The following is a 12,971-nucleotide window of genomic DNA, read 5'->3' on the forward strand; positions in this document are numbered from 1 at the left end:
CACCTTCAGTGGCCCCGAAGCGGCCTTACAGTGGTAGAGACTTATCTACTGAAAACGGAGCATAATCACAATTTACGCCACTGTTGTGTTAGCCTCGTCTCCTGGGTCCGCCAGGAGTTCATCCTCACAAGATTATTTCGATATTTTCATGATGACAAAGCATTGAAATCACTCTTTCTCAGAACACTTGCGTTGTGGACGATTCCTCCTCCTCTCGGCATGCGATAACTATGAGCCCCAGACAGGCTGGAACTTTGAGCTCCGATCTGTGTTATGTTCATTGTCATCGAGAGAAGCTTAGCTGCGAGTTACCGTTCATAATTTGCGGATAGTGGACTGCTCCATAGGGAGTAATTGCAATTGCAGTCGCGGACAATCAACGGTATGGAGCAGAGAGTCTCAGAGAGAGGCCGAGCGACACCAGCTCTTACATAAATACTAAGTGCCTATGATGCTCGATATGACAAGGTGAGTTTTTGGCGTCTTTAAATAGCCAATGGCCTTCGTGTTCCCGCGGCGATCGGTTCTTTTTACCAGAACGAGCTTGCTCACCTATAGACAAAACAAGGATCGCCACCTCCACGTATAGACCTGTGGCTATAAAAACAACCCTGGCACACACCTTAAGCCCAATCCCACTGGATGACCCAACCACACTTTACGGGTCCGATTTCGATGCCATCCCCTCCTCTTTCTAAAGTCGTGCAATCCGTCATACATTAGAAATCTGTTTGATTGTTCCTTAGACAAATATTTGACAACAACTTCTGAGTCTTCTCTTGATTCCCCTGCTACACCACTTCTATACACCTTCGGCTTTAAATTGTTGATCCGTAGGATTCAAAAACTACAGACCTTTTGAGGTCAGCAAGACAGCCGGTGTTTAATATGAATACTGCATATTACCGATTGCCACCAGCTTCATCATGGACATATAGTCCATCCAATCTTTGAACCCCCGACTGGAAAATTGGTAGATTAGATGAGGCTGACGACAATCGGTCTCATACGAGTCTCCTAAATGTGGATTCAGAACTTGAAGGACACTTTGGTACCCATGCTGATGTCATTGGTTGGTTGCCATTGCTGCGCCAGGTTAGATCTCATCAAGCTTTTTTTAGGGAGCAACATTACATGTCAGTTGATTGTTGATCACTTGTTTCTCGCCCTTGCCGGCTCTAAACCCACCAAACTGTCTTTAGCAATATTTACAATGGTTTTTGGACCCCTATTGTCCGCTTTATGTCTTTTGGCAATGGAATGGCCTTCAGGCCATCCTTTTGGCTGACTGTTGTGCCACTTCCGAATCTTGACGTGGAGCTTTTAGTGTAGACTGTGCAGCGAATATCCAAGCCCAAATTACGCAGCCCGATGAGAGTTTTAGAATCATTCGCTCCAAGCCTCTCAATAAACCTGAGACGGATGCGCTTTTTATACCCACCACCGAAGGATGGGGGTATATTCATTTTGTCATTCCGTTTGCAACACATCGAAATATACATTTCCGACACTATAAAGAATCAGCAGAATCAAAATCAGAATCAAACATCTAAGACCATCTAGACAAGTCCGTCCGTCTGCCGTTTCTCTGTTGAAATCACGCTACAGTCTTTAAAAATAGAGATATTGGTCTGAAACATTGCACAGATTCTTTTTTTGTCCATAAGCAAGTTAAGTTCGAAGATGGACTCTATCGGACTATATCTTGATATAGCCCCCATATAGACCGATCTATCGATTTAAGGTCTTAGGCCCATAAAAGCCACATTTGTTATCCGATTTTACTGAAATTAGGGACAGTAAATTGTGTTAGGCCCTTCGATATCCTTCGTTAATTTGGCCCTAATCGGTTCAGATTTGGATATAGCTGCCATATAGACCAATCCTCCGATTTATGGTTTTGGGGCCGAGGTTTGGGACAGTGAGTTGTGTTAGGCCCTTCGACATCATTCCTTAATTTGGCCCAGATCGGTACAGATTTGAATATAGCTGCCATATAGACCGATCCTCCCAGTTACGGTCTGAGGCCCATAAAAGCCACATTTATTATCCGATTTTGCAAAAATTTGGGACAGTGAGTTAGGTTAGGCATCCTTCGTCAATTTGGCCCAGATCGGTCCAGATATAGATATAGCTGACATATAGACTGACCCTACGATGTAGGGTTTTAGGCCCATAAAAGGCACATATATTATCCGATTTTGCTGAAATTTGGGACAGTGGGTTAGCTTAGGCCCTTCGACATCATTCTTTCATTTGGCCTAGATCGGTACAGATTTGGATATAGCTGCCATATAGACCTATTCTCCGATTTAGGGTCTTAGGCCCATAAAAGCCACATTTATTATCAGATTTTGCTGAAATTTGGGACAGTGAGTTAGGTTAGGCCCTTCCATATCTTTCTTAAATTTGGCCCAGATCGGTCCAGATTGAGATATAGCTTCCATATAGACCGAACCTCCCAATTAGGGCCTTAGGCCCCTTAAAGCCATACTTATTATCCGATTTTGCTGAAATTTGGAACAGTGAGTAAGGTTAGGCCCTTTGACATCCTTCGTCAATTTGGCCTATATCGAACCAGATTTATATATAGCTGCCATATAGACCGATCCTCCGATTTAGGGTCTTAGGCCCATAAAAGCCACATTTATTATCCGATTTTGCTGAAATTCAGGACAGTGAGTTCTCTAAGGCCCTTCCACATGTTTCTTTAATTTGGCCCTGATTGGTAAAGATTTGGATATAGCTGCTATATAGACCGATCACTCGATTTAAGATTTTGGGCCCATAAAAAGCGCATTTATTATCCGATTTTGCTGAAATTTGGAACAGTGAGTTAGGTTAAGCACCTTGACATATCTCTGCAATATGGCACAGATCGGTAAAGATTTGGATACAGCTGCCATATAGACCGATCTCTCGACTTAAGGTTTTGGCCACATAAATGGCGCATTTATTGTCCAATTTCGCCCAAATTTGGGAAAGAGAGTTGTCTTAGGCCCTTCCATATCTTTCTTTGATTTGGCCCTGATCGGTTCAGATTTGGATATAGCTGCCATATAGACCGATCTCTCCACTAAAGGTTTTGGGCACATAAGAGGCGCATTTATTGTCCGCTTTCACCGAAATTTGGAACAGTGAGTTAGGTTAAGCACCTTGACATATCTCTGCAATATGGCCCAGATCGGTCCAGATTTGGATATAGCTGCCATATAGACCGATCCTCCGAGTTAGGGTCTTAGGCCCATAAAAACCACATTTATTATCCGATTTTGCTGAAATTCGGGACAGTGAGTTGTCTTAGGCCCTTCCACATGTTTCTTTAATTTGGCCCTGATCGGTACAGATTTGGATATAGCTGCCATATAGACCGATCTCTCGATTTAAGATTTTGGGTCCATAAAAAGCGCATTTATTATCCGATTTCGCCGAAATCCGGGACAGTGAGTTAGGTTAAGCCCCTTGACATACATCTGCAATATTGCACAGATCGGTAAAGATTTGGATATAGCTGCCATATAGACCGATCACTCGACTTAAGGTTTTGGGCACATAAAAGGCGCATTTATTGTGCGATTTCGCCCAAATTTGGGACAGTGAGTTAGGTTAAGCCCCTGGACATACCTCTGCAATATGGCATAGATCGGTAAAAATTTGGATATAGCTGCCATATAGACCGATCTCTCGACTTAAGGTTTTGGGCACATAAAAGGCGCATTTATTGTCCGATTTCGCCCAAATTTGGGACAGTGAGTTGTCTTAGGCCCTTCCATATCTTTCTTTAATTTGGCCCTGATCGGTTCATATTTGGATATAGCTGCCATATAGACTGATCTCTCGACTTAAGGTTTTGGCCACATAAGAGGCGCATTTATTGTCCGATTTCACCGAAATTTGGAACAGTGAGTTAGGTTAAGCACCTTGACATATCTCTGCAATATGGCACAGATCGGTAAAGATTTGGATATAGCTGCGATATAGACCGATCCTCCGATTTAGGGTCTTAGGCCTATAAAAGCCACATTTATTATCCGATTTTGCTGAAATTTGGGACAGTGAGTTGTCTTAAGCCCTTCCACATCTTTCTTTAATTTAGCCCTGATCGGTTCAGATTTGGATATAGCTTTCATATAGATCGATCTCTCGATTTAAGGTTTTGGGCTCATAAAAAGCGCATTTATTGTCCGATGTCGCCGAAATTTGGGACAATAGAGTTAGGTTAAGCCCCTTGACATACCTCTGCAATATGGCACAGATCGGTAAAGATATGGATATAGCTGCCATATGGACCGACACCGGCGCACACCGGATTTGGATCAAAGGATGGTTTAGATATATACCCGAAGTAGTGGGTATCCAAAGTTCGGCATTAGATTTTTTTTATTAATTAAACTATTCTCTTCAAGTTTTTATATAATTTTTTTTTATTCCCATATATTTTACAACCAAAGTTTTTCTCTCTGTGTACAAAGTGGTAATGCCAAACTTAGAGCAAAGATTTAAAAGTTCGAGCAAGTTGCCGTTTGGTGGGTTCGTTGTAATTTTTTCTTTGGTTTTTCATTCCGGATGTTAACAATTTATTACTATGGATTTTCACCACAACTTTACGGAATTTTAAACAGTCTCCAAACCCCGTAGCCTACGTTCTGAAGTTTTGTTTTGGAGTTTTTTTTTCGGTTATTGTTGTTGTTGTTGATGTTGTGCATTCCTGAGGAGTTATCTTAAAATAAACATTCACAAGTTTTATTCAATTTACATTCAATTTCATTTCTTTCGTTCTTTCTTCATCTCCTCTTCCTTGGCTGCCGGCGTTTGTTTTCATGCTGACTTGAAATGAATTGGATTGTTTGTTTTTTTTCCACATCATGGCTGGCGATATTTTATCAATTGTTGCCTTTTGTTTGCCTGGGATGGATTTTTGGCGGCACGTGTCCTGCTTCTTGGTTGTCGTGAATCACTCTCTACAGCATTGGCTGGATCCAGCTTCCCGCATTTCACGTCAATTAAAACCCAAAACAGATGCATACGATTTATATTTTGGGGTGAAATTTTATGCTGCCGATCCCTGTAAATTAGTGGAGGAAATTACGAGGTAAGTTTAAGATATTAAAATTTTAACTGCATATTAATGACAAATCTTACACATAAGCTAATAGTTTAAAATATGATCAAGAATTTTTAAAACATAGAGTTAAGTAAGGTTGAAAAGAGGGTACGTATATAAATCCGACCCATGCGGATTAAAACATAAAGATTAAAAAAAAAAAACAAGTAAGAACGTGCTAAGTTCGGCCAAATCTTATATACCCTCCACCATAGATCGCATTTGTCGGGTTCTATACGCGGTATCTCTTTTTAGGCAAACAAAGAATATTTAATAAGAACTGTTATGCTATTGACGAAGAGTTGTCGCACTACGGCACGCCGTTCGGCCACGGCTATAAAAAGGAAGCCCCCTATCATTGAGCTTAAACTTGATTTGGACTGCACTCATTGATATGTGAGAAGTTTGCCCCTGTTCCTTATGGAATGTTCATGGGCAAAATTTGCATTTTTTGTCCTTTGGGCTTCACTGCCTAGTCGTCTGGTTTTTCTTTCCCCCTTACTCCGATATGCCGCGGCACCCAAAACGATGCAGATTACACAATAAGACTGCTCGGACCCGGCTATAAAAAGCAGGTGCCTTATCATTGAGCTTAAACTTGATTTGGACTGCACTCATTGATATGTGAGAAGTTTTCCCCTCAGAAAAGTTGTTATTCTCCTTCTTACACAACAAAACTTTTCGTGACCTTACCATCCTGACCCTTATGACCAGTTTACTGTTCGTAAAGATTTTCACACTCAACGTTCTCGCCTTATTACCACATCACCTCACGTATTCCATGATAGCTCGGATCACCGCCTGCAGGACCGTATTATGGTCAGGCAGTTAAAACAGATCTCAGTCCTTGGGTTCTCAATGCAGACCCCCGGGCCCATTCTGTCCTCTAGCCTTCATCCATCTGTGTAGCACAATCTTCTAGACGGCAATACCAGAGTTCCGTCAATCCAAGACTGTGCCGATGGCAGCAATGCCTCGCACTCGACTTCAAGGTTCATCTCAGATATCCGATCGGAAACCTCTTCACTTCCTTCCAGGTTTCCTATCGTCGGCTCGACTATACCACGATGGTATGAGCTGCTCCCATCCTCAATCCATTCTTCCATCGCCTTAAGTCTCATAGCCGCAGTGGCTGGCTCACACATAATCTGTATGTCAACGGGTCGGATATCTAGAATAGTCTCCAGTGCCTTAGTGGGCGTAGTCCACATTGCCCCGCCTTGCCAAGACAAAATGTGCTCTTAACCTGTTGTATTATCCTTACGTCGCACTTTTTCCCCATTGCACTCCACCAAACTACTGAGGAGTAAGTTTTGGTCTAATCACGCTACTGTAAACCAGTGGACAATCCCCGGATTTAGGCTCCATTTCGAGCCTACGGCCCGTCTACTTAGTGCCCTTAAGTCCATAAAAACCGTATTTATTAACCGATTTCGCTGAAATTTAAAAAAAGCGGCCTAGCGCCTAGCTTTACATCTTCAAAATTTAGCGAGTTTTCGACAGACACACGGACGGACGGGCGGACAGACGGACGGACGAACATGGCTAGATCGACTTATAATGACATGACGATCAAGAATATATGTACTTTGTGGGGTCTCAGACACATATTTCGAGGAGTTACAAACAGATTGACGAAATTAGTATACCCCCATCCTATGGTGGAGGGTATACAAATGTCTCGATAATGCTGGGTATCCAAAGTTCGGCATGGCCGAATTTAATGCGTTTTTGCTTGTTTTTCCTAAACATAGCACTTAAATAAAATCTTTTGCTTAATTTTCGACCAATCAAATTTTGTTTTTCTCTTCCCCATTTTCCAAAAACCAAACAAATTGCCTAAGCCAGCAAATTAGATCCTTTGGGAAATCCGTTTCTAAAATTCCATATTCTTCGTTCTAAATAATAACAGCAGCAAATCAAAATCAAGCAAAAATCGCGCTTCAATTTCTGAAATCATTTAATAAACATTTCATTTAATCCTCATGCAAAATCATAGCGCATCAGCCTGTGTGAGCTAAGGCTGCAATCATCGGATTGTCATCATGGGCCAAAGTGAGTGTCATCATGCATTTTTCGCGTTTTGCCCATATTAAGCAAACATTTATTTGTGGCCATATTTACCATCCGACAGATGTTTAATGAAATGTTTGCCATTTCAATTGAAAATGTTGATGCACTCGTTTTAGAAGCCAAACAAAAATACACATCATCAGACGAGGAGCTACAAGCAGACGAATTGTCTGCTAGAGATGACCAAATGAAAGGACCAACTTCATTTGTGCGATGCCACAAATGAAAATAATCAAAAGTATCGTGGGAAATTGCATTTGACACATCCCACCTTATTGCCGGTAAAGCAAATATAATTCGCGTGTTAAAATATGCCGTTTATGAAATTGTTGGGCATCACATATGAAGTGATTGCAAGCTTTAACATTTTCAAATAGAGATTTTTTCGTTTTGTTATGGAGATGGCTGAGGACATCGACGGAGTACACCGAAAAAAAAACTAAACATTTATTAAAAATTCCTATACAAAAGAGTCGCGTGATTGACTGACTTATCACTGCCCAGCCCAAACGGCTAAAGCTTTAATTATGAAATTTTGCACGAATGTTGGTCTTGGATCGGGGACGCGAGATAAGGCCGGGTTTGGTGATATTCGTACCTTAAGGTACTAAAAAGTACCAAAAAATTGGTAATATTTGCCCAGGACGAACGGGTAGGGAGAATGTTCTTGGGCTCAAACTAAAGATAGTCTCGAGAAAATAAGTCTTAAACAAATAAAAACGTGCAAAGTTTGGCCAAGCCGAATCTTATATACCCTCCACCATTAATCGCATTTGTCGAGTTCTTTCCCGGTATCTCTTTTTTGACAAACAAAGGATAAAAGAAAATAATTGCTATGCTAATTAAGTTGAGTCTTGGAGACCACAGTAGAAGTCTATGTGGAAAATTTCAGCGAAATCGAATAAGAATTGGGCATTTTAGGGGCTCAAAAAGTAAAATAGGGAAATCGGTTCATAGGGGAGCTGTATCAGGCTGAAAACCGATTCAGACCATATTTTACACGTATATTGAAGGTCTTAGGAGAAGCCGTTGTTCAAAATTTCAGCCAAATAGGATAAAAATTACGCCCTCTTGAGGCTCAAGAAGTCATGATGCCAGATCGGTTTATATGGCAGCTATATCAGGTTAGGTATCGATTTGAACCATATTTGGCACAGTTGTTAAAAGTCATAACAAAACACCTTATGCAAAATTTCAGCCAAATCGGATAGGAATTGTGAGCTCTAATGGGTCAAGAAGTCAATATCCAAGATCGGTTTATATGGCAGCTATATCAGGTTATGGACCGATTTACACCGTACTTGGCACAGTTGTTGGACGTCATAACGAAACACCGCATGCAAAATTTCAGCCAAATCGGATAGGAATAACGCCCTCTAGAGGCTCAAGAAGTCAAGCCCCAAGATCGGTTCATATGGCATCTATATCAGGTTATGGACTGATTTGCGCCATACTTAGCACAGTTGTTGGATATCATGACAAAACACGTCGTGCAAAATTTCTTTCTAATCGGATAGGAATTGCGCCCTCTAGAGGCTCAAGAAGTCAAGACCCCAGATCGGTTTATATGACAGCTATGTCAGGTTATGGACCGATTTGAACCATAATTGCCACAGTTGTTAGAAACTATAACAAAACATCTCATGCAAAATTTTTGCCAAATCCGATAAGAATTGCGATCTCTAGCGGCTCAAGAAGTCAAGATCCTAGATCGGTATATATGGCAGCTATATCAAAACAGGGACGGATATGGTCCATTTACAATCCCAAATATCGGTCCATAATCTGATATATCTGCCATATAAACCGATCTGTGGTCTTGACTGCTTGAGCCTCTAGAGGCGCAATTCCTATCCGATATGCCTGGAATTCGGCATGACGTGTTTCGTTATGATTTCCAACAACTGTGCCTAGTATAGTTCATATCGGTCCAAAACCTGATATAGCTGCCATATAAACCGATCTGGGTCTTGACTTCTTGAGCCTATAAAGGGCGCAATTTCTATCCAATTTGGCTGGAATATCAAGACGTGTTTTGTTATGACTTAAAATAACTGTGCTTAATATAGTTCATATCGGTCCATAACCTGATATAGCTGCCATATAAACTGATCTGGGTCTTGACTTCTTGAGCCTATAGAGGGCGCAATACCTATCCGATTTTGCTGGAATTCGGGAAGACGAGTTTTGTTATGACTTTAAATAACTGTGCTAAGTTTGGTTCAAATCCGTCCATACCCTGATATAGCTGCCATATAAACTGATCTGGGGTCTTGACTTCTTAAGCCTCTAGAGGGCGTTATTCCGATTTGGATGAGAAATTTAACAACAGATTCTCCCATGATCTATAACATACGTGCTAAATATGGTTTGAATCGGTCTCCCTTTTTATACCCACCACCATAGGATAGGGGGTATATTCATTTAGTCGTTCCATTTGCAGCACATCGAAATATCAATTTCCGACCCTAAAAAGTTTAATATATCAGATCGTCGTATAATTATAAGACGATTAAACGATGTCCGTGTGTCTGTTCGTATTTCCGTCCGTCTGTTGTAATCACTCTACAAATTTCAGCTTCAAATGAGCTGAAATTTGGCACAGATACGTCTTTTGACGCACTTTGGTTAAGTTCTTGAACGGGCCAAATCGGACCATATTTGGATATAGTTGCTATATAGACCGATCTGTCGATAAAGTATCTAATTCCCATTAATGCTTAAGTTTTTATCCGATTTCGCTGAAATTTGAAACAGTGAGTAGTTTAAGACCTCCCGATATTTGACACAAATATGGTTCAGATCAGACTATATTTAGATATAGCTGCCATATAGACCGATTTCCCGATTAAGGGTCTGAAGCCCATAAAAGCTTAATTTTTTTAACCGATTTCACTGAAATTTGAAACTGTGGGTTATTTTAAGCCTACCCACATCTGACCTAAATAAGGTTCAGATCAGACTATATTTAGATATAGCTGCTATATAGACCGATCTCCCGATTAAGGGTCTGAAGCCCATGAAAGCTTTATTTTTTTAACCGATTTCACTGAAATTTGAAACAATAAGTTGGTTTAGGCCTCCCGACATCTGACCTAAATATGGTTCAGATCAGACTATATTTAGATATAGCTGCCATATAGACCGATTTCCCGATTAAGGGTCTGAAGCCCATAAAAGCTTTATTTTTCATCCGATTTGGCTGAAATTTGAAACAGTGGGTTATTTTAAGCCTACCAACATCTGACCTAAATATAGTTTACATCGGAATATATTTAGATATAGCTGCTATATAGACCGATTTCCCGATTAAGGGTCTGAAGCCCATGAAAGCTTTATTTTTTAACCGATTGCACTGAAATTTGAAACAGTAAGTTGTTTTAGGCCTCCCAACATCCGACTTAAATATAATTTAGATCGGACTGAATTTATATATAGCTGCCATATAGACCGATCTTCCGATTAAGGGTCTGAAGCCCATAAAAGCTTTATTTTTTATCCGATTTGGCTGAAATTTGAAACAGTAAGTTGTTTTAAGCCTTCCGACATCCGACCTAAATATGGTTCAGATCGGACTATATTTAGATATAGCTGGCATATAGACGGATCTGCCGATATGGGGTCTGAAACCCATAAAAGAAAAATTTTATCATAATTTTTCACGGGAAATCCATTCATTTCCAATCTTAAAAAAATAAGACCTTCTGCCCATCTGCCTATTGAGCTGAAACTTTGCACAGATCTCTTTTTTGTTCATAGGCAGGGTAACTATGATTGTGGGCCATATCGGGCAATATCCTGATATTGTCCCCATTTAAATCGAGATCCGACTGAATTTTTTGGGTTTTTATTTGTTTTTTTTTTCGTTGCTTATCTAAAACTTTAACCACCTTTTTTGGTAGTGTATTTTTTTCGAAAATTTTTTATCTAAAGCCATCAAATTGTTGCCTTGTGCAAAGTCTGCGGTCGTGAAAACAATCTTAAAAAGGGAAAATTGAAAAGCAAAATTTACAAAAGTCAACTGAGACACCAAACCATACAAAAGTTCTGGCCCTAATGATAATGTTTACCTACGAATGTGTATTATTTCCCATTTCCCCCCCTCCATCTCGCACATTCGATCTCTTTCTCTCATTTGCAAAATAAAATTTAGGCTATAACATACATTGCCATTATATGGTTATACGTACCGATTCACATTAAGTCTATAAATAAATAGATTGATGTTCAATAAATCGTTTTTAAGAGAGCCATTAAAAATGTTATTGTGAAAGTAATGACTGCATTGACATGGTGTCATTTGCATGTGGCATGTAGCATAGGAGTGTATGCTACCAATTTTTCTCCTCATTCTATTAAATGTTTGGCCAGCCATATGACAGCAACATATTCCAATTTGTCTTCTTCGAAAACTTCAAAGGCCATATGAATCGCTGTTATCCGTATTTGTTAGTCGGTGATTGTGCGTGTGTGAGTGTGTGTGAGTGCAGTCCTTGTGTATGTCAACTCCTCATATTGGATACTATGAAGTGGATAGTAGGCGTCGTTTGTTAGTTCTTAACATGCCAAAGATGACTAAGGAGACATTAATTTAAGTGTTGCCTTTGCAGCAATAATTTGTGGTTGTGTCATACGATTTGGAGAGCCTATTCAAATATTCCATTCAAAGGATTTTACTTTTCGAGTGAACGTGTCGACCAAGCATTTGCAGATATCTAAGAATGTGAATTCGATACATTTGCTCTCTGTGGCGTGACGTTCTTATAACTGCTTTGGTACTTAAACAGCATAAGGTCTGTGAATTGGGATTGAAAAAAAAAAAACTTATATGGAATTCCATTAGTGCGTGAGGATTGGCTCACCGCTTCGGAGCTTGCAGATGGGGATGTTAGGCGGCTCAAAGCACTCCTTTTGGAGCGTCTTTATGATAGGTGGATAACAGTGACAATGGTCGGGTGACTTACGAGTTTATTCGTGACGCGACGTTCGTACGAGATCGCCCTGACTTTGGCTTCGGCCTAAGTCTGGGCTTCATACTGACGGGACATGGTTCTTTTAATGCATTTTTGCATCAAAGGAATTTGTCCGCGACTGGTTTGTGCGACTGTGGGAGGAGACCTGAGGACTGGAGGCATGTACTGACAGAATGCCCGTACTGTGCAGACATTAGATATTTAGGCACGATGGGGATAAGCGAGGCGGTGTGGGATTTCAGTAGGGCCCTTGAAGACGAGATGACTGTTGCAAGGCTGGCCACCTTTTCCCGGAAAGTATTTCTTAGGAGGCAGACTAGACTTAGTGGAGGGATGAATACACACTAGTTACCCATAACGAGGTGTTGCTGTGCTGGTGCGACCGAGTGATTTGGTGCTGCGCATGACATGGCCTGGCACCTGCCTTGCCCATTGATGATGCAGCGGCGTTTGCCCATTGTTGGTTCCCGTAGCTATTGTCACCCTTACGGTTGACCGCATTGATTGTAAAGTTCCATGTTGATGCTGATATGTGTGGCGTAGCCCGTGAGGGCTGCCATGTCCTGTTTGTGTTGTGTATATCGTCCCGTTGTATGTTTGATGCATACTTTTGTACGCTGGATTGGGGTCGGCTTAGGGCGATTCTTTTCATCCAAGTGACCAGTCCGGAACTGTTTGGGGTTCAACTGTTAGTAGTCTTTTAAGGCTGCGAAATCTGACCGGAGACTTTAATCTGGTACCACAGGTGTCAGGAGCCCCTGGAACTTTGGTTCCAGCCTGACAATGTTGAGGCCCCGGTAGGGAGCAACGTGGTGGCTGTG

At 41.0% G+C, this 12,971-nt stretch overlaps 1 protein-coding gene across 2 annotated transcripts in view; it reads left to right on the forward strand.

Annotated features, from left to right (window-relative positions):
* LOC106083634 (band 4.1-like protein 4A) overlaps positions 1–12,971 on the forward strand; it is a 270,027-nt gene that overhangs the window by 118,004 nt on the left and 139,052 nt on the right. For both annotated transcript variants that reach the window (XM_059362286.1, XM_059362287.1), the window contains exon 3: positions 4,968–5,092. In XM_059362286.1, coding sequence (XP_059218269.1) covers positions 4,968–5,092 — 125 coding nt within the window. The remainder of the gene's footprint in view (positions 1–4,967; positions 5,093–12,971) is intronic.

This window comes from Stomoxys calcitrans, chromosome 2 (genome assembly GCF_963082655.1).
Source record: "Stomoxys calcitrans chromosome 2, idStoCalc2.1, whole genome shotgun sequence".
NCBI classification, from domain to species: Eukaryota; Metazoa; Arthropoda; class Insecta; order Diptera; family Muscidae; genus Stomoxys; species Stomoxys calcitrans.